Source organism: Podarcis bocagei (genome assembly GCF_964188305.1).
Source record: "Podarcis bocagei genome assembly, chromosome: 7".
NCBI classification, from domain to species: domain Eukaryota; kingdom Metazoa; phylum Chordata; class Lepidosauria; order Squamata; family Lacertidae; genus Podarcis; species Podarcis bocagei.
Genome location: NC_138132.1, coordinates 19,028,982 through 19,051,397, shown reverse-complemented (window position 1 = coordinate 19,051,397; position 22,416 = coordinate 19,028,982). Strand labels below are relative to the sequence as shown.

At 48.6% G+C, this 22,416-nt stretch overlaps 1 protein-coding gene across 1 annotated transcript; it reads right to left on the bottom strand.

The window, feature by feature from the left end:
- Positions 1-1,369: 1,369 nt before the first annotated feature.
- HAUS5 (HAUS augmin like complex subunit 5) lies at positions 1,370-22,271 on the bottom strand. Its single transcript, XM_081203539.1, has 19 exons — positions 22,046-22,271; positions 20,697-20,759; positions 19,781-19,813; positions 18,145-18,169; positions 17,741-17,873; positions 17,403-17,562; positions 16,962-17,037; positions 15,557-15,636; positions 14,717-14,777; positions 14,442-14,569; positions 13,655-13,733; positions 11,605-11,750; positions 10,867-11,029; positions 9,870-9,950; positions 7,390-7,535; positions 6,330-6,444; positions 5,032-5,170; positions 3,473-3,605; positions 1,370-1,852 (listed from the first exon to the last, which is right to left on the bottom strand). Exons 1-19 carry the CDS (start codon positions 22,150-22,152, stop codon positions 1,708-1,710), a joined length of 2,013 nt encoding a protein of 670 aa, XP_081059665.1. The 5' UTR covers positions 22,153-22,271; the 3' UTR covers positions 1,370-1,707.
- Positions 22,272-22,416: the final 145 nt, after the last annotated feature.

Genomic DNA, 22,416 nt, shown 5'->3' with positions numbered 1-22,416 from the left:
TATCTTTTTTGTCTTTCCTATTCTTTTTTTTAAAAAAACTCTTTTTATTGTCAAAACCTAATAAAATATTATATTTAAAAAAAAATAGATTGTAAGCCACTTGGGGCAGAGGAACTGTCCTTCCAGAATTTGTAAAGCACTATGTACCGTAGTAGTATGAAAATAAAACAAACGAACAAACCCAAAGCGTAATTTTTAGGTGGGTGAAAATGTCTCTCAGCTCTGTTGGTCACAGGGGCCATGGCTGAAAGGAAGCAGCAAAATTTTAGCAGCTTTTCAAAAAACCACGCACCATGAATTTAAGTACGGTTACAGTTCCCCATCGTGTTTAGTCATTTAACATGCACAGGATTACATTTCAATTGACAAGTCTAATTGGTCAGTTTCCTGCTCTAACTTACCCAGGAGTAAGGTCCAACGAACTAAAAACAGGAACTAGTTCTGAATAGACATATACAGCATTAGAATAATTTCTCCAATTCGTAGCAAACATCCACGTCTTCTGAATGTCCACTTGTTTTGTGGGGTACCATAGCCTTTTCTTTAGTGGGAGAGACAGGGTGCAAATGTATGTATGTGAATTTGCCTGCCTGCAGTGGAAGATGGCAAACTTTCAGAATAACTCCAGTTGCAGAACCTGCTTCTTAGGATTCAGAGAGGTAAGATTTTTCCAAGTCGTCACCACAAACACCAGAGTGGGTTTAAATGTCTGGGAAATGGTGAAAATATCCTTTCACCTGCACTGCAATTCAAGGTAGACCCAGAGCCATCTTTGATGACATAAATTACTTGATGTTTGCTGTTAATAAAAGAATCAAGAGACTGCTGGTAGGTTAAGCAACACAAACCCCTTTCAGTGCCAAACCATGCTGCCTTTAAAAAGGCAGCCAATTTGCTTTGCAGATGTTCCAAGGTGGTTTCCCTTTTTGCTGTGAGATGGTAGAACTTCTGTTTTCTGAATGTCCACCTGGCCTGTGGAGCACCACAAACCTTAGCCTTACTTCAGGTGGGTGGGGTGGGGGTTGATCAGTGGCCCACAAGTTGTTTCTAGACAACAACTCCCACTATCCCTGCCTGGGGCTGATGGGAGTCTGAGTCCCAACATCTGCAAGGCCACAGAACTCCTATCCCCAGCCTTAGATGAAACCCTGCTTTCTTGGGGAGGAGCAGCAAATCAGTGAAGGATCCTGCCAGGTGCACAAGTGAGGAACTGCAGCCAAAATCGCAGGGCAGCAGCACGTATTGCAGAAGTTAGAAATGGCTGAGCCAGGCCACAGAAGGATAAGAGCAAGTCCCATCCCCCCCACCCCTGACTGAGATTTCATGGCATTTTGATTCAGTCCAAAGAACTGGAAAATATGAAGGCGCATTTTGATGCAGTAAGATTTATTCCAAAGAATTAGAAAATACGAAGGCACATTCTACTTATCAAATCGTAACTTACAGCAAGGAAGGATGCTGGTGTGTGTGTGTGTGTGTGTGTGTGTGTGTGTGTGTGAGTTAGAGAGAGAGAGACAGACAGACAGACAGAGAGACAGACAGATACACACACCGCTCTTAGGTTCCTCCCCAGAGCAACCTGACCTATGCCGTGCCCCTTCAGTAATGAGCGCAGATAGGCTTAGATACCTATATTCCAGCAAGTGGGGTGTGTGTGTCTGTGTGTGTCATTTTCACACAAAGACCCAGCACTCTCCCACACTGGTCTCAGACCCAGCTCTGCTGCTGGTGTTGCTGCTGCTGCTTCTGTTGCAGAGCTCTGGCAGCCAGGGTCCAGCGCTCCAACCACTGCTGCAGGGTGAAGCCAAGGCGGCGTTCGGTGGGGAGTACAAACTGTGCGGGTTGCTCCCACCTGGAAGAGGGAAAACAGAGAGGGTGTTTCAGAGTGGCAGCTGGGCTAGTTTTTCTCCAGGACCCCCCCCCCACCTCACCCCCCCAAAAAACCCAAGAACCTCAGAGCTGATGGATCCTGTGCACCAATTTCTTTAAGGGGGAAGGCAGAAATCCCTATCAACTAGGGCTCCTGTGGGGTTTATTTTGCAGGTGCATCCCACAACATGCCATTGCATTGGGGTGGATACTGGACCATCCACACATTATTCCATATATATATATATATATCTGTTTTACAATTTAAAGCACTCATTTTTACATCCTTAAAATATCAATGACTTCCCTTGTCTTTCCATGGTTCATTTTACATATCATAAATCCTTGCACATTTTACAAAAGCTATACCATTTTACAAAAGCTATACCATTTTACAAAAGCTATACCATTTTACAAAAGCTATACTATTCAGTATTCCATTATTCCATCCATCAAAACATATATTCAATAAACGCTTTCCAATCTTCTCTAAACGTATGTTCTTCTTGTTCTCTTATTCTATATGTTAAGTCTGCAAGCTGCAGATATTCTGTCAATTTGAGTTGCCATTCTTCTTTGGTTGGGGCCTCACTCGTTTTCCATTTTGGGGCTAACAGAACACGGGCCACAGAAGTAGGATACATAAATAACCTTTTTTTTAATACCTGGGAATTTCAGTCTGAATTATCCCCAACAGAAAGGACTCTGGGTTTTTTTTGGGAAGTATTGGGAAATGATCCATCAATTAAGTATTGGGAAATGATCCATTAATTAATGATGGATCATTTCCCAATACTCTTTTAGCCTCTTACAAGTCCACCACAGATGAAAGAACGTTCCCTCCACCTCTTTGCATTTCCAGCACTTTATACATCTTAGCAAGCCTACTCGGAGTTAAATACCATCTGTAAATCATTGTCAAGTAGTTCTCCTTCAAAGAATAACATGCTGGGAACTTCAAATCATTTTCCAGCGTTTTCCCCAGAGGTTAAATTCTATATTGTGTCCTATATCTATCGCCCAGTAAGGTAAAGGGACCCCTGACCATTAGGTCCAGTCGTGACTGACTCTGGGGTTGCGTTGCTCATCTCACTTTATTGGCCAAGGGAGCCGGCGTACAGCTTCCGAGTCATGTGGCCAGCATGACTAAGCCGCTTCTGGAGAACCAGAGCAGCGCACGGAAATGCCATTTACCTTCCCGCCGGAGTGGTATCTATTTATCTACTTGCACTTTGACATGCTTTCGAACTGCTAGGTTGGCAGGAGCAGGGACCGAGCAACGGGAGCTCACCCCGTCGCGGGGATTCGACCCGCTGACCTTCTAATCAGCAAGTCCTAGGCTCTGTGGTTTAACCCACAGCGCCACCTGCGTCCCTATCGCCCACTACCCACACATTATTCCTCACGGATGAGGGGGCCCATGTTTGAGTAAGGCTGCCCTAACCCAAAGGTAGATGCCATGTTGAGTCCACCCTCTCCCATCAGCCCCCAAGCAGAATGGGCAACAGCCAGGGATGATGGGAGTTGTGGTCCCAACTGCATCCGGAAGGAACTAGGCCCAGGAATATACCCCACAATGGCTTGCCAACCTCCCTCCACTTACCAGGCGTCCACAACAGCCTGTACCTCCTGCCAACGCTCAATACGACACCGGCACTGATCCGTCATGCGCTGGATCCGGGGCAGCAGCTCACGGACTTGCTCCTCATCGTGGCTCCGCACCTCCCGCACGAGAGCTGGGGACGGGGGACGGGGGGTGGAGGGAGATTTGGGAAGCACTCGCTGAGTATCAAGCAGCAACTATGTACGGAGGTTTTTTACCTGCCACAACTTGTGGGTGGCCTCGGGGTTAGTCCACATCATCCACAAAAACGGAAATGAAAAATGCATTTTTGAAATAGTATGGTAGTAGCAACTCCCCACTTGCACCAATGAAGCCTAGCACAGAACAGAAGGAAGTGTATTCCTGGAGTTAGCCTAAGACAGAGGTTTTCAACCTTTTCGAGTCCACGGCTCCTTTGACCAACCACATTCTTTCTGCGGCTTCTCTGTGGGGAAACATGCTCTGAGCCTCAGAAGTCCAGCTATGTCACCCCTTGTCTGCAGAGCCTGTAGCCCCTCACCCCTTTTTGAAACCCCTCCCTTTTGGAGTTCTCCCTCTGCCTCCCCTCTCCTCTCCTTGAGAGTCCTCCGGGCAGCTACTGAAGTAGCCCCTGTTGCTTGCAGCACCTTGGTGTGCCACGGCACACTGGTTGAAAACCACTGGCATATAAGGTATTTTCCAGTGTTTCTGAGAAAGAACATTGCTGGGTATTGGTTGAGCCACTGGTGGAGGGCCACGGGTGAGGAAACTAGGCCTATTCCAGTGTTTTGGCTTGGCAGGAACTCTGATAATGCCTCTTGCTTGAATGGAGAATACAGTGGTACCTCGGGTTACATACGCTTCAGGTTACATACGCTTCAGGTTACAGCCTCTGCTAACCCAGAAATATTACCTCAGGTTAAGAACTTTGCTTCAGGGTGAGACCAGAAATCGTGCTCCGGCGGTGCGGCGGCAGCAGGAGGCCCCAGTAGCTAAAGTGGTGCTTCAGGTTAAGAACAGTTTCAGGTTAAGAACGGACCTCCGGAACAAATTAAGTACTTAACCTGAGGTACCACTGTACAGAGGGGGCGAGTGTGTGTGTGTGTGTGTGTGTGTGTGTGTGTGTGTGTGTGTAGAAACCAGCCTATTGTACAAAGGATAACATTTTAATATATTTTTCATCTTTGTTGGAAGCTGCCCAGAATGGCTGGGGAAACCCAGCCAGATGGGTGGGGTACAAATAAATTATTATTGTTGTTGTTGTTGTTGTTGTTGTTGTTGTTGTTGTTGTTACCTGTTGCTCTGCCCACTTGTGCTTCTGGCCCCACCCACAACTGGCACATGGCCTTCAAAAGCTTGCCTAGAAAGGAATGTGGCCCTCAGGCCGTAGGGGAAAAAACCACATACACCCTTGCCTGGTTTTGCACTGACTTGGCAGGGGCTCTTTCAGGAAGTGGACATTCCCAGCCCTAACTGAAGATGCTGGTGACTGAAGCTGGGACCTTTACATGGGAAGCAGATGCTTCACCCACAAGCCACGGCTCCCTTCTCCAAGAGGTGCCACGCTAAGGCCGACTCACCCTGCGCATCTGGCTCCGGGGAGTTATCCAGCTGGCGCTGCAGGCTTCCCAGTGCCCTCTGCTTTGAGCCAAGTTGGGCACGCAGGAGAATGAGCATCTTCTTCAGCTCTGTGGTGTGCACGAGCAGCTCCTCCGGGGCCTGGAGAAAGAGAGGAATGATGGAGCACAGGGCACAGTAGACATCAACACAAGATGCTGGAGAGCAACTTTTAGAAAAAGTTATCTAGGGCGGATTTTAGACCACTGGTAAAGGTTCGGAGTTAAGGGTACCGAGTCATTTTGACAAGCAGCAGCCCTATTAAAAATAAAGCTCCATGTTTAATTTCCAGCTATTTCACCCAAGAAACAGACGTTTTGTTTGATGTGGCAATGAACTGCATTTTGTTCTCTTGATACGGGTGATGGATATGGCTGGGCGATATATTGATATATTGCCCAAAACCAGTTTGAAGTCAAAACCGGTATGATATCAGTTTCACAATTTTTGACCTAGCAATATATTGCAAACCATGATGTGATTTTTGCATAATGCACACACAATGTGGGGAGAAACTTTGAAGCCAGCCAATGCCTCTACATTATTTCAGACATTGTGACATATCAGCATATTGCGATGTTTAGCAAGTGATCTGTCGCGATGTTGAAAACCAGTTATCGCCCAGCCCTAGCGATGGACTAATTCAACAAAATTTTGCCCTGATCTATAAAGTGGGGCATACCTAAAGGTGCATACAGACTACAAATGCATATTTCATGGAACTGGGGTCGCCCAGAGCTCTCTGCTTTCACAGACAGGCCATGGCAATTGTGTCGGCTTCTGCATGATATGCAAAGCCGCTAGGACACTTTTTTTCTTGCTGGAAAAGGAGCCTGCAAAAAAGGCTGTGCGGGATCCCAGGACCATGGGGAAGCCACCTTGCACCAGGACAGGCTATTTGTCCATGAAGTATGACTCCCACCACCTGTTTCCTGATCCTTTTAACGTAGAGACAGCTAAGCTGAGGCGCTCCAGAAGCTACTGGACTACAGCTCCCACCATCCCTGACCTCTGGGCCATGGTGGCTGGGGATGATGGGAGTAGCAGTCTAGCAAAAGCTGGAGTGTCACAGGTGAGTGCCCGCTGTCCTGCTATAAGCAAAAAGGTGAACTCAGGACTTCCTGCATGCGCTCTACCACTGGGCTATTGGGGGAGGTGGGGGGGGGGGGAAGAAAAAGTTATTTCAAGTGATCCAACCCAGTTAGCTTCCTCCCCCACCCCACCTAGATATAAACCAAGCCCGCAGCAGAGAGGCACTCACCTTGTAGAGAGGGAAGGCAACTCCCTGGCACACATTGAGGAAGGGCTGGTACACGACTGGCGCTGTTCGGCTCAGGCGGTGGATAGAAAGCTCATGGGCGGGGATTCGCTGAGACCTGGAATATTTTTGGGTGAGTGTGTGTGTCAGAAAGAAGGGCTCACAATTTCCTCTCCGCCCCTTGTCTTCAAATCAAAGATGGAGGATGCATTCTGATCCCAACGCACACACATTTGTGTGCTTGCTTGAGGTACGAACATGGGCCCAGTCCGCGCTATACATTTAAAGCAGTATCATACCACTTTGAATCCTTTACGGCTTCCCCCAAAGAATCCTGGGAAATGTAAAGGCCAGCAAGAGTTGTTAGGAGAGCCCTCTGCCCCGCACAGAGCCACGATACCCAGATTTCCCCGATTCTTAAATCACTCTGGGAATTGTACCTCTGGCAGGGGAATAAGGGACTCCCAAGAAACTATTGGCACCCTTCACAGTTCCCAGGATTCTCTGGAGGAAGGCATGGCAATTTAAAGTGGCATGATACTGCTTCAAATGTGTAGTGCAGATGGGGCCATGGGATACACACAGCTCTAAGCGCCGTCAGGCTTAAAATATAAATTAACCACCCTCCAGATTATGCATCAGAGAAGGACAAGACTCGGAACCCACATCAATCTCATTTGAATACACTTTAACTATTTGTACTTGTTTCAAGTACATTATTCCGGCTTTGATCATCGCAGGAGGAGCCAGGACCAATTAACTATCTGCCTCCAACCAGCAAAAGTCTTTAGCAGCCTTGCCCACCCTGCTGTCTCAACTCTAGCATGGCCCATGGTCAGCTGCAGTTCAACAGCATCTGGGGAACACCAGGATCAGGGAGGCCTACTCTTACTTGCAGCCAGTTCTCCAGCTTCAACGATTTCAGGAGAAATGGCCAAGAGTGACTTTGCTCTTTTAAAAACGAGAAACTTTGAAGTAGGTATCTCGCTGCCCAATGTGGGGCTCTCCTGTTTTTAAGCCCAAAGCGTTGCTCATCCATGGGGAGGGGAGCAGGAGGACTCACGCAGGGAGATCGCGGCGCAGCAGGCAAGGCAGAGCAATGGTCCCAAACTGTCGAACCTCGCGGTCCACCCTATCCTCCAGTTGCTCTGCTGCTCCCTTCACCAATTGCTCTTGAGGCAGCAGTTTCTTTTCTATGAAGTCTTGGATCTGATGGAGAGACATAAAAGAAAAACCCGCATGGTCACAAAGATGCCACGTAAGCACAGTACCTCTGCTCCCAGGTGCAGAATATGGAATCCCAGGTCTCCTCGCTGCACTTTTTGTAAGATTTATTTTGAAAGTTTCTAGTCCTCAACGTTACAGAGCCCCACTTGGGTCAGGAACAACTCTAGTGGCAGTATGTCCGGAGGCGGTTGGAGGATGGATGGCGGCTAACAGATTGAGGTTGAATCCTGACAAGACAGAAATACTGTTTTTGGGGAGACGGGGCAAGCAGGTGTGGAGGATTCCCTGGTCCTGAATGGGGTAACTGTGCCCCTGAAGGACCAGCTGCACAGCCTGAGAGTCATTTTGGACTCACATCTGTCCATGGAGGTGCGGGTCAATTCTATGTCCAGGGCAGCTGTCTACCAGCTCCATCAGGTAATCAGTCTGTGGTGCATGCTCTGGTTATCTCCCACTTGGCCTACTGCAACGTTTGAAAGTGACCCGGAAACTACAACTAATCCAGAATGTGGCAGCTAGACTGGTGACTGGGAATGGCCACCAAGACCATATAACAATGATCCTGAAAGACCTACATTGGCTCCCAGTACGTTTCTGATCACAATTCAAAGTGTTGGTGCTGACATTTAAAACCCTAAACAGCCTCGGTCCAGTATACCTGAAGGAGCGTCTCCACCCCCATCATTCTGCCCGGACACTGAGGTCCAGCTCCAAGGGCCTTCTGGCTGTTCCCTCGCTGCGAGAAGCCAAGTTACAGGGAACCAGGCAGAGGGCCTTCTTGATAGTGGCACCCACCCTGTGGAACGTCCTCCCATCAGATGTCAGGGAAATAAACAACTACCTAACATTTAGAAGACATCTGAAGGCAACCCTGTTTAGGGAAGTTTTTATTTTTTTATGTGCTGTAAGCCACCCAGAGTAGCTGGGGAAATCTAGCCAGGTGGGTGGAGTATAAATAATAAAATTATTATTATTATTAAATGCCACAATCCTTGCTGCTAAGAAGCCGTGCTCCATCCTCTATCAATGGTCAGCAGTCGTTACATCAGGCTGCAGCAGAGGAGGGAATAGGTGGGGTGCAGGGCCAGTCTGTCAGCGCAGCTGAGAGAACAGCAACTTTTGGTGCCTCTTCCCCGAGCTCTTGTATCCTAGCTGGCCATTAGAAGACCAGATTTCAGCTAAGAACTTGCACTGCTGTTGGCAGATTTCCTCCTCCCTCCAAATTCGTCTTCCTCTTATGCCATGCCTTTTCCTAGTGCTCGTCGGTTAAACGGATCAGGAAACAGCTAATGGGAAAGACCCACCTCTGCCCGAGATCCTGGAGAACCACAGGTGCCAGTCAGACGAGATAATCCTTGGTTGGGTGGGCAAATAGACCAACCTGGCATAAGGCAGATTCTTAGGTCCAGCATATGAATTTTGTAGCATGACCAGTCTGGCTTTAAGCAGATGGTGCATTAGGTATGGGGAAAACTGGCGACTAGATTACCCTTTCAGTCCCTTCCAACTCTACAGTTCTAAGATAACTTATGGAGGGACCAGGTTGGGCTACAAATCCCATCAGCCTTGACCAATGGGGATGTTGCAAGGGGGTAGTGGGAGCTGGTAGTCCACACTTGCCCTCTCAAAATCTGCTGCTGCCCCCTTAGCCTGACCCCAACATCTAGCATGCCCCCCTTTCTACCTAGCCAGACTTCCATGTGGCCTAGGACCCACGTACCTACGGGACCGCCTCTCCTGGTATGCCCCGCGGAGGACCTTAAGGTCCACAAATGACAACACCTTGGAGGTCCCAAGTCGCAAGGTGGTTAGATTGGTCTCAACTAGGGCCAGGGCCTTTTCAGTACTGGCCCCGACTTCGTGGAATGCTCTGTCACAAGAGACTAGGGCCCTGCAGGACTTGACATCTTTCCGCAAGGCCTGCAAGACAGAGCTGTTCCACCTGGCCTTTGGTTTGGACTCAGTCTGACCCTTATATTTCCCTCCCCTTATGGTTTTGATCTATGGGCTACTATTAAAATGAGGTTGCATTTTAAATTATATTTTAACCTGTATTTTAAATTGGCTTTTTTATTATTATTGTAATTTTACTGGTGTTAGCTGCCCTGAGCCCGGCTCTGGCCGAGGAGGGTGGGATATAAATAAATAATAATAATAATAATAATAATAATAATAATAATAATAATTATTATTATTATTATTATTATTATTATTATTATTATTATTTCCCCACTTCTAAGCAACAGATTCTGGCACATTGCCACCCCGGGCCATAAATATATCCATGTAGAGATGAAAGGGAGCCTCAGATCTTGCCTCTGCTTGGTCCTTGCGAAGCTGTGATTTAAGATACGACGTTCCTTTGATGAGCGCCCGGATGTGCTGCTGTTTCTCATTCTGTAGGAAGGAGGCAGAGAAGGGAGATTAAGCAGCTACTTTCCAAAAGACTGCACTAGGCACCCCCTTCTCCCAAAGCCTCTCCTAATGGCATAGGCACACACACATGGCCACATTCACATCATCCAGTAAAAGCAGTATGGCACCACTTCAGTCACAGCTTCCCCCAAAGCATTCTGGGAGCTGAAGTTTGTTAAGGGTGCTGGGAGTTGTCAGGAGACCCTCACAGAGCTAAAATTCCCAGAGTGGTTTAAACAAACCATTCCACTTCACAAGGCACTCCGAAAAGGGAAAGAGGGGGCTTTTAACAACCTCCTCCAATATAGCACCTGCCGTATGTTGACAGAGGCCCCACCAACCAATCAACATGGCCTGTGGCCAGAGATGATGGGTATTGTAGTCCATTATATTTATGAGGGGGGAACGGGGGGCGTAGAGAGAGAAACAAGATTGGCTCTTCCTAACCTAGAATTTGACATCCTTCTGTATAATCAGCCCTGTTTAGGGAAGCTTTTAATGTTTGATGCATTACTGTATTTTAATATTTTGCTGAAAGTCACACAGAGTGGCTGGGGAAGCCCAGCCAGATGGGCAGGGTATAAATAATAAATTATTATTATTCATTCACATCCTGCTTACATGCCAAAATGGCTTCTAAGCAGTATTGTCTCAAGGCTTTTGACCCTACGCCTCAGACTCTCTGGATCCATCGCTGGGATAGCTCAGTTGGTAGAGAATGTCGGCTGTTCATCTCAGGGTCGTGGGTTCAAGCCCCACATTGGTCAAGAGATTCCTGAATGGTGGGGGTGGGACTAGATGACCCTGGGGGTCCCCTTCCAACTCCACACACCTATGATCCTGAGACCCGCACCACTCTTCCCCCCTCAAATATTTATCTTCCCTTCCACACACTCACCACCAGGTGGCGGAAGTCCAGGATGCTCTGGCGTTTAGCTTGCACAGCCTGCAGTTCCTCGTGCCGGGTCCTCACCGCCTCTTCCAGCTCCCGGCAGCCCTGCAGAAGTCCGTCTCTGTATCCCCTCAATCGCATGGCCCGGAGCTCCAGCTCAAACGCAGCTCTGGGATGGGAGGCAGCATGAGAAAAAGGGGGAAGAGAATCCCTGACACGTGTCTGTTCACACAGTGCACTTATTTATAGGTCTCTCCCCATTTGCTTCCACTGCCCTTATTTTTATTCAACCCCCCCCCCATTGCACCCAAGGCTACTACTGCCCCCCTGGATAGTTCCAGCATACCGCCCCCTTCCCAGAAGAGTTTGGATTTAATATCCTGCTTTAACACTACCCAAAGGAGTCTCAAAGCAGCTAACATTCTCCTTTCCCTTCCTCCCCCACAACAAACACTCTGTGAGGTGAGTGAGGCTGAGAGACTTCAAAGAAGTGTGACTGGCCCAAGGTCACCCAGCAGCTGCATGTGGAGGAGCGGAGACGCGAACCCGGTTCCCCAGATTACGAGTCCACCGCTCTTAACCACTACACCACACTGGCTCCCTATCCACGCTACCCAGGGGCTGGTATCGCCCACTTTGGGAAACACTGGCTTAGAGTTTTGTTTTTAAAAGTGAGATGCACAGCTCCATTGCTGCTCATGGTCTCCCCTGAAGGAACCACAACTGCAAGATCCGTCTTCTCACCTGGCCAGGATAGAGCGCTCCGAGTCATCAGACAGCAGGCTATGCATCTCCTGGACGACAGCTTCCAGCCGAGCCAAGAGGCTCCTCTCCTGGGCGTTTAAAGGGATCTGCTCCACACAAAGCATCTCGCACTTGCTCCAGCCCTCCTGCCCACCAGGTGAGAAAGAAGGAAAGCAAAGACTATGAGCGCCCCCTTTTTTGGGCATCCAACTCCTATGGAAAATAACAGTGCTGACAAAGATGGACCTGAACTGAACTAGATGGACCAAAGGTCTGACTCAGTAGAAGGTAGCTAATAAAATAATAATAATAATAATAATAATAATAATAATAATAATAATAATAATAATAATAATAATAATTTATTTATATGCCACCCACCTGCCTGGGTTGCCCCAACCACTCTGCGGCTTCCAATAAATTAAAACACAGTAAGACATCACACATTAAAAACTTCCCTATACAGGGCTGTCTTTCAGATGCCTTCTAAAAGTCAGAGAGTTGTTTATTTCCTTGACATCTGATGGGAGGGCGTTCCACAGGGTGGGTGCCACTGCCAAGAAAGCCCTCTGCCTGGTCCCCTCTAACATCATTTCTCATAGTGAGGGAAGCACCAGAAGGCCCTTGGAGCTGGACCTCAGTGTCCAAGCTGAACAATGTGGGTGGAGACGCTCCTTCAGGTACCGTATTTTCCCCTCTATAACACGCAGATTTTTTCTCCTAAAAAGGAAGGGGAAATGTCTGTGCGTGTTATTGAGTGAATGTGTGGTCCCTGGAGCCGAAAAATCAGGCAAAAATCAAATTGCGCTTCATGGAGAAGGGAAACCTGAAAAGAGGAAGCGGCTGCTTTCCTGCATTCTGCCTCAGGGTCTTACTGCCCACCCTCCTCTGTTTCCTTGCTGTGTTTGCTGAAACGGAACAAAGAGCAGGGAAAGTCCCTCCCCTCCAGGCAAGCAGAGGGGAAAGCAGAGTGTCGTTCCTTCTACTTCCTCTCTGTGCTCCGGTGCTGCTGGGGGAGAGGGAGAGAGAGAGGGGGAGGGAGAGAGAGAGGGGGGGCGGGAGGGAGAGAGAGGGGGAGGGAGAGAGAGAGAGAGAGAGAGAGAGAGAGAGAGAGATGGCTGGCTTGGGTGGGGAGAAACTTTTGCCTTTCTTTCCTCCCTCCCGTTAAATCCCTCTCCTGCATTCTTAGCCAGCTGCTTCTCTGCACACCCCTCTCATGTCCCTTCTTTGTTTTTCCTTCCCTCCCCACTTAAAACGTGGTTACAAAGCAAGTATCCATATGGATCCTCAGGATCTTTGCATTGGGTCACCCCAAATTCACCATCAGATCACATAGCATGTCCATGGCTACAGCCTGCACCAAAAAAACACGCACCCACTGTTGCCTGGGGCTGCAATGGTGCAATAACGTGGTTACAAAGCATGGATCCACAGGAATTCTCAGGATTTTTGCATTGGGTCACCCCAAATTCACCATCAGATCACATGTCTGTGGCCACAGCATGAAGCACAAAAATGATACATCCACTGTTTCATTCAGAATGTTTTTTTCCTTGTTTTCCTCCTCTAAAAACGATGTGCGTGTTATGGTCAGGTGCGTGTTATAGAGCGAAAAATACGGTATACTGGGCCGAGGCCATTTAGGGCTTTAAAAGTCAGCACCAGCTCTTTGAATAATGCTCAGAAGCATAGCTTCCAATGTCCTTATCACCAGATCCGCCTTAAATCCTGCTGCCCAAAATAATTTGGAGAGATCAATTATACACTTCCAAGGAAACAAGTTTTCAGATAACCGGTGTCTTTAGTTAGCTCTCTCAGAATTCACACAACAGTGAATATAGCAGCACAAGCACTTTGAAGCAGTGAAGAACTGAACGTATGAACTGGCCGAAGTAAAAGCTGCATTGGAAACAGCACTCATTCAGAAACTCAGACAAGATAGGTGCTCGACAGCCCTATTCACAAGAGATAAAACAGACAGTGTGTGAACCATAGCTACATGCCCCCCCCCCGTTACATTCAGCCACAAGGCAGAGCCAAGGGCCGTCACCTGTATGAGGGTCCGAACAGAGGGCAGGTCATTCATTGGCTCTGACACATCCTCCAGGTGGGCGTTATCATAGCGAAACCTGAGCATGGGGCAGAAAGGAGAGAACTGTAGACCCCAAAGAGCCTCATGAGATACCGAGGAGAAGACTCTGACTTTGAGCGATTGCTTGACATTGTGCGTTTCCCTCCACCCCCAACACTTCCCCTGAGCCTTGGTGGGCTTACTGGTGCCAAAGAACAGCGATGCTTCCGTAAAAAATAGCTGGTTCGGGGCCAGCCAGGTTAAGTTCCCCACAGAGAAACATTGCGGGTAATTGAAACGGGAGCCAGTGAAGAACCTCAGACCTTCTCCCCAGTCCATGCCTCCTCTCCCTAGGTCACAACCTTCCCTGGCCGTGCCTCATTACTATTATTATTTAGTAATTAATTAAATTTTCATACTGCCCTATACGCCCCAGGTCTCAGGGCAGTTCACGAGATAAACATCACAAAAACAGAAAATACATAATGAAAACAAAGACAACCCAATAATCCCGCCTTCCACGACACTGGCTGACAATCTGTGGCTGCCTGATTAAAGAGGAACATTTTCACTTGGCACCTAAATGAAGGCACCAGGGGAGCCTTCCTGGGGAGAGCATTCCACCAATGGAGAGCCACTGCAGAAAAGTCCCGTTCTCCTATTGCCACCCTCCGGACCTCTCCAGAGGTTGCCCAGGGGTGCTGGGTGGTGTCATTAGCCCAGGATACCCAACGCTGCCACCCCTCTCCCCCAGGACAGGACCTACTTGAGGGCTTCCACATCCCTAGGAATGTTGATGCTGGTGGTGAGCTCCTGCAGCTGCTGTGTGTTCTGCAGGGCAAGGTGCTCCAGGGCTGAAAGGATGTGGGCAGGAGGGTGGGAGCCAGCTACTTTCTGTGGGGAGACAGGGAAAGGTAGTGAGGATGGCCTCAAAGACACACAGAGAGAGAAAGAAGAGACTGCTCACAGGCAGTCATAGAGCAGGCTGTCCAAGCAAAGCAACAGGCTTCCTCATTGCTGCTCTGCAATGTGTGGTCCTACCTCCACAATGCTTAGCCAGTGCTGGTAGGAAGAGTTCAGCTGCTCCTCATTCATCCCGCTGCTGAGAGACACCAAAGGAAAAAAAGAGAAAGTGTTAGAAATTCAAGGGGAGGTGCAGGGAACCTGTGGCCCTCCGGATGTGGCTGAACTACAACTCCCATCAGCCCCAGCATGCATAATCCAGCAACATCTCTGGAGGGCTGCAGGTTCCCCCAAACCCGCTCAGGGAGGCAGGGAGAAAAGCACAGGTAAGAATGACCAGGATGCTTTTCAGAGGGGAAGGATACCAAAAGGGAAAGGGCACTCCCAAATGGTTTGAAGACCTAAGGTGTATGGAAAGGACAAACTTGTGTGGGTGTAGAACTGGGGAGAGGGTCTTTAGCTGTAAGGGCTTTAGAAAGGGAGCACCATGGCACTGGACCAAGCCTGGAAGCAGACGGGGAGCCAGTGCAGGAATTTCGTGGGGGGAGTAGAATTATGAACTGCTTTCCTTCTAGAAGATCCCAGGTTCAGCCCATCACAACTCATAGAATCATACGAGATAGCGGTAACCTGGCAGAAGCAGGCAAAGTCCCACTAAAGCAACCCCCCCTCCATCTAAAAAATTGGAGGATTAGCACTGCAGCAGAGACCTCAGAGTCCCAGTTCGGTTAGCCAGCGCTATGTTGGGCCGTCCAAAGAGACTGTGGCTCATTTTCTAGATACCCAATGTGAAATCCGGAAGCTGGGCACTCGTGGAGCAAGGGAGAAGTCTACAATGCAAGGCTAATGGGAGGAAAGTATACAAAACATGGGACAAATGTAAGGGAAGTGGGAAAGGGGTGGAAGATAGGCTCTTACGGAAAATGCCCTGATACGCTGCGCTCGAAGAGGGTCTTCAGGAAGTGGAAGCGCAGCTGGCAGGCCTCCTGGACATCTCGCTGGAGAGAAACAAGGGACAGACCTCAGCTAAGGTTTCCCCCCCCCAAATACACCTACCTCCTGCAGTTAACAGGTTAATTCTCCATGAGTCAGCAGAGACGATGACTCATTCCCCACAATGCACTGGCAGGCTAACTCTTTTATCTGTGCTATGGGGCAGATTTGGGAGAAACTTTGCGTATAAAAACTCAGGTTACAGCATGCTGTGTGGGTTGGTGTGATAGGGGATTGCAGGACTTGTTGAAGGTTCTAGGATGAAACTGTGGATTTGAGTGAATATTTTTTGAAGAGATCATCTGAGGAAGAAGTTGGAAAATCGGCAGACTTCAGAGAACTCGTTAAGTTGAAGGACTCTGCAAGCAACTGAACCAAGGACTTGGCTGCGGGCTTTAACACAAGCATGGACTTTGAAGGAAATAGCCCTCTCTGGGCTCAGAGAGAGGAGATAACTCGTAACATCTATAAATAGTGTATGTATGTGCAGTAGTGCATGTTGGTTTTGGCCTAGTAAAAAGACACCTCTGCTGTGCCTGTTTTCTGCAGTGAGCTTAACTGCTTGACTGAGCTTCCACAGTGCATACACCCAAAACAGCCCTCCAAATCTACTGAAATTACGTGCCTCGAAAACTGTGTCTGGTCTCATACTGCGGAACCTTGGCACGTGCTAGAACTCGTGCAAAAACACTACAGCCAATGCTAGAATGCTGGAAGATTCAGGACAGAAACAACATCTTCACACATAGTTAAACTATGGAACTCATTCCCACAAGATGCAATGAGGGCCACCAACGCATGTGGCTTTAACAGAGAATTAGACAAATTCCTGGAGAAGGAAAACACTGGCTCCGAACCCTGATGGCTACTTCTACTGTCAGAAGCAACATGTTTCTGAATACAAGATGCTGGAAACTACAGGAGGGAAGAGTGCTGTTGGGATCAGGTCCTGTTTGCAGGCTTCCCATAGGCATCCGGTTGGCCGCTGTGAGAACAGGATGACTTTGGGGGCAGTCACTGCCTCTCAGCCTAGCCTACCTTGCAGGGTCGTTGTGGGGATTAAATAAGGGAGAGAACCATGTATGCTGCCTTGAGCTCCTTGGAGAGGGAAAAAAGTTGGGATATAAGCACCAGAAATTGAAAGATTATGATTTCAGAATCAAGGTTTCGGCCATTGGTACGTACACTTTGACCAGAAAGAGCTGTCCTTAAGCCAGTACTACAAAGTAAATAAGTACTTGGAAATCCCGATTTCCCTGATCTCAAGTAAATACACCTTTGCAAGAAGCTACTCTGCCCTCTTCCCTGCAAGCAAGCCACCAGTCCTCACCAAAACCTCTGGCTCCAAGCTGGGGAATCCAGGCTCCGGGGCTTTCTTGCTGAACACCACCGCTGTCCTGGCCTTCCTACAGAGAACAAATTAGAACAGAGAGAACCCCTTCCAACAGCTGGGTAAACCTCTCAAACATTTCCTGCATGCCCATTGTAGGCAGAGCAACCAATGCACATCTCACCTTTGTACACTAAGCTATACATAGCGACTGTTCATCCGCAACCCGGGCAAGGGAGAGATGTCATCAGAGTTCCATCCAGGCAAAAGCAATCAAGGAGGGGGCAAAGCTGGGGCCAGTGAGGGGTGTGGCCTGGAGAGGGGGCGTGGCCTCCCAAGAGTTCCAAGGGCCAGGCAGGGAGGGCCACATTCGGCTCTTGGTTCCCTACTCTGGACAAATGTGCCCTGCCTATCCAAGAGACTGGAAATGGGGGACTCTACCTCTCCATCTCTTGCAGCTGCTCCAGACGGCCTCCAACTTTTGCCGCTCTCGCTTGAAGTTGCTGACGCTCTGCTGCGACTCGGGCAGAGTACGCCTTGAGCAGCAAGCTGCGGCGCTTGGCATCCCAGATCTCCTCCTGCGCCGTCTCCAGGGCGACCTCTGAGAGACCAGACGAGACCAAGGGCGCATCACAAATTGGGCTGTGTGGGTACCCCCTCGCAACTTTGGGATCTCTGCACAAGTGCTTGAATAGGCATTAGTTTTGGCCTTTTTTATGTTTTAAAACAACTCGAGGTTCTAGTCCTTATGACCACTGAGCCAACGTCTTCCCTCTCACCATCTGCCATGAGTTCATGCTGTGCTGATTCAATCTGCAAGTCCAGCTGCTGCAGCTCCCCCCGCAGACGGGAGATGTCTTGGACCAGCTGCTTACGGCGCTCCTTCTCTGATTCTGAACTGCTGGGCTTGCCCTGGGGAGAAAAACACCAGCCCTGCCAGGGTGGAACTCTGCCGTGGAACATTTAAGCTCACTCACAGCTCATTTGCCCACAATACTCATAGACATAAGGCAACCCTCCCCCCCTGCCCCACTATCCCACAAACGTAGGGTTTGAATGTGGCCTCTATCTCCAAGTTCTCCCCCTCCACATCCTAAAGGCAGCCCACTCCCCAGATTACAAAGCCCAAGCCACACGGAGAAACAGCAACACCCAAATCCCTCCCGGTATATTGATCTCTCACCTCAGTCTCCTCCATCTGCCGATACCTACATGAAAGGTTCGGGTTAAGAAAACCAACAGTTTCCCATTTTTCTTTAGTTGCTACAACAACTATGTCCAGAAGTCACAAGAAGCCAACAAGCACAGAACCCAGTTTTCTCTGCTGCAGGTGGGCTCCCACTTCCATCCCTTGAGGTAAATAGACATTTTTTAAAAAAGTCTGGAAGCTTCTGATTCTGATGAATAATCACAATTCAGTGCTTACATCCACACCCTAAGCTGTGGTTGATCTTAACAATGGTGTGTTGAAAATGCCAGCTTTGTAAGCCATGGTTTGACATCTTTCAAACAAACTGTATGTTAAGATCAACTATAGTTTGCTGGGTCTGGACGAGATGCCAAACTGTGATTCATGAAACACCAAAGCCCTTTTCATGGATGTGGCAAGGGAGCAGAAGGGGAGAGCGTGAAAGCTCAGCAAGAGGCTAGGCTTGTTTATAACACAGTAAACCGTGGTGCAGATGTAAGCAATGTGTTTAGACAGAAGTCAGAAAACAGGAACAAGTTCATCATTTGGAGTAATACTGATGAAGGAGGCAGTGACACAAAGGTTGTTCTACAGAAAGGTTGTTCTAGAGTAGGGCTGCCTCTTTTGGGGGGGGGTGTGAAGAGGGCCTCTGCTGCTGTTCTTTTAACCACAGCCAGGCATACAAATTAAGCAGGTAATACATCCCTGACATGAAATAAATAGTGGGCAAAGCTTTACCTGCTGAATTTTTGAATGTCAGGCTACTGAAGGTATAGGCAGAAGGCCAAAAAAACCCCAACTATTGGTTTAGGATTTTATATAAGTTAAGTGATGAATCAATATATTTAATCTCGAATTGAAAAGATATAAGGATGTTTAATGATTAAGTTAAGTTTATAAGAACTTTGATTTGGAAAACCGTTAAAAGGGTGTGCATTGAAATTCAACCAAGGAGAAGCGAGGAAGTCACTTAACAATGTTAATAAGCATAATTTTAATAAGGTTATTATTTATGTTTGTTTATAATTTTGTGAAAATCAATTTTAAAAAATTGGGAAGAAAAAAAACCCCAACACTTAAAAATGTAAAGGTTTGGGAAAGTATAAAAGTTCTATCCTGGTGCCAAAATGACAACCAACACCGGCAGAAGTCAGCCTAGTCTCCTTCATAGGATTGTTGTGGTGGGATAAGAAGGGAGTGGTGGAAAGAACTGTGCATCCACTTGGAGGAACGGCAGATTATAAAAAGGAAATACACTACAGAAATCCAACCGGTGCTGCTTCCTCCTTCATGGAGAAGCAGACAAAGGGGAGGAACACAGAAAGTTACCAAGTCAGCCCACAGGGCTATCTAGCTCAGAACTGTCTACTCTGACTGGCAGCAGCTCTCCAGGGTTTCTGGCAGGGTCCTCTCCCAGCCCGACCTGGAGATGCCAGGAATTGAACCTGGAACTTTCTGCATGCAAAGCAGATGCTCTACCACTGAGCTACAGCACAACAGCAAAGGAACTTGCCCACTGCTGAACTTCGCTCGCCACACCACTGTTACAAAGGGTGAAAAAAAGAGGAGGGATAACTCTTAGCAGAAGAAGGTGTGGAACGCTGGAGGCAAATGCCCACCAAAAGGATACCATAGCAAGTTGCCCCGGATCTTCTTTACGGTCCTATAGTATCAACAAAGAGAAAAATTAAGTCAATGAAGTGCATTGTATCCCCCACTACTTGATCTCTGTGCCAAAAAATACTGTCCCCCCAGTTTCAAAGTGGAACATGCGCAGAGAAAGGTGACCGAGGGTCTGGAAACCAAACCTTATGAGGAATGATTGAAGGAACTGAGTATGTTTAGCATGGAAAAGTGGAGACTGAGAGGAGATACGATAGCCATCTTCAAATATCTTAAGGGCTGTTACATGGAAGATGGAGCAAGCTTGCTTTCTCTTGCTCTGGAGGGTAGGACTTGCGCCATTGGCTTCAGGTTACAAGAAGGGAGATTCTGACTAAACATCAGGAATACTTTTCTGACAGTAAGAGCTGTTTGACAGTGGAACAGATTCCCTCGGGAGGTTGTGGACTCTCCTTCCTTGGAGGTTTCTAAGCAGAGGTTGGATGGCCATCTGTCATGGATGCTTTAGCTGAGATTCCTGCATTGCAGGGGGTTGGACTGGATGACCCTCAGTGTCCCTTCCAACTCTCTAATTCTAAGTATCCCAGCCTAGCGTTAAAGGCACGAGAACAGAGCCAATAATAAAAGTAGGCTGTTTCAGCCCATCTGCTTCCCAAGACGTCCCATGAATGCAAACGGGATCCCAGGAGTAGCAAAATTCCTCATGCCAAAGAATTGCTGAATGTGGGCAGCTAGCTTCACCCAAGAGACAGGGAGCCTGTGGCCCTTCAAGTTGTGTGCTGGACTCCAATTCCCTCCAGCCAAAGCCAGCATGAAGTCCAGCCGACATCTACCACCTCCCTGCTGTGAGGAAAACAAAAAGCCAAATCCTAACCCACCAGCCTCTCGGTGCTTCTCCTGAACGCAACCATTTAGCTTCTTACCTTTGGTGGCGAACATGCTGGATGACAAATTTCCAGATCTCAGCACACTGACCTGAGCACATCCTAGAGAGTAGGGGAAAAGACGGAAAGCATTTATATCCCACTCATAAGCCAAAAAGGCTTCCAGAGCGCCTAACATACAATCCGTTACATGCAACCAGCATGTAACTCCACTGCTGCCCATATGCTTCTGGGCAAAGTTCTAGGCTTTTGGATTAATTTACAAAGCCTTTAGTAACTTGGGACCAGAATCCCTTAAGGTCTACTCAATTCGTTATATCGCTGCCTGGCTGAGGAGGTCTTTGCAGGAAACACTGTTAGCAATCCCCCATGGCTCAGACCCACCTGCACGTTCAGAACTGTGGGCCCATTTCAGTAGGCCTCTCTCCCCTCCCCACTGAACGTCCAGTGCTTGGCAAGGACTATTTTTGTTTGAGCAGGCATTTTAGGTAAGGTTTCAGATTCTGATGGACAATTTTTATCTCTGCTGTACACAACTGGGTTAAACGGGGGGAAATGTGGAATTAATCTGCTTGGAAGAGACTGGAATTCTAAGACAGACATTGTTGGAAGAAAACGTTACAGGTGCAGCCTTCTAAGACCCATCAGGCCCAAGCATTGCAGCCAGAGCACTATTAGGACAGGTAGAATGGAAAATAGGGTGACCCACAGCAGGCAGAAGCAGACTCAATGATAGGTGGACTCAGCCAATTCTAGTTTTCTCCCCATCCTCCTCCCTGCTGCCTGAGGGCAGACTTAAACCAATGGAGGTCCTGTAAATCTAAGAGGAGAGCCCTGGTGATCAGTCCAATGGCCCACCTAGCATAACATCCTATTCTCACAGTGGCCGACCAGATCCCTGTGGGAAACCAAAGAGCCAGCATGGTGTAGTGGTTAGAGTACTGGACTAAGACCTTTGAGACCTGGGTTCAAATCCCCACCGAATCTGGCTTTGGGCCAGACACTGCCTCTCAGCGTAAGCTACCACACAGGGTCGTTGTGGAGATTAAATGAGGCGGGGTGGAGGGAAAACTGCGTATGCCACCTTGAGCTTGGAGGGAACGGTGGGATAGCTCAGCCGGTGGAGCATAAGACTCAGGGTTCTGGGTTCTAGCAAAACAAAAGGGTCCTTTCAAATTGTACATGAAATAAAATAAACCTGCAAGCATGACCTAGGCGCAACAGCACCCTGCTCGCCAAATTCCCAGCAACTGGGTCACCAGAGGCGTAAGGCCCTGAACTCTGCACATGCTCAGAGGCACTCGCTTTGCGGGAGTTTTTGAAATATACTCCAGGGAGCCGCCTGGCGGGCGCGGGTCTGAGGCAGGAGAGGGCCGAATGTCACCCACCGGCGGGCTGCACTCTCGGAGGGGATTCTGTCCGGCGGGAGCTGCATCTCCTCGGCCGCCCAACGCCGCAGCTCCTGCGCCAGCGACGCCCCGCTGCTCCATTCCATCCCGACCACGGCCGCGGCTCGACGAAACTCCTCCCGCAGCTGCAGCTGCTGCTGCTGCTGCTGCTTCTTTCCCGCTGCCTGCGCGGAACTTCAACTCCAGCGCCTTCCCTCCCGGGCTCCACCCACCCTCGCGTGGCATGCCGGGAGATGTAGTCCAGTGTCGCAAGAACTGCCGGGACGTGTAGCCGGAGTGGGAGGGAGAGAGCGCGAAAAAGAGAGACTCCGCTTTCGCACAGGCTGCTGGGATTTGTAGTTTCGGGTTGG

Excerpts from the sequence above, each read along its gene's own strand:
- HAUS5 (XM_081203539.1), bottom strand. The coding sequence starts at position 22,152 with ATGGAATGGAGCAGCGGGGCGTCGCTGGCGCAGGAGCTGCGGCGTTGG. Across the intron at positions 17,038-17,402 it reads CAGCTGCAAGAGATGGAGAG|GAAGGCCAGGACAGCGGTGG; the intron begins GTAGAGTCCCCC and ends TGTTCTCTGTAG. Across the intron at positions 7,536-9,869 it reads TTCGCAAGGACCAAGCAGAG|ATCCAAGACTTCATAGAAAA; the intron begins GCAAGATCTGAG and ends TCTCTCCATCAG.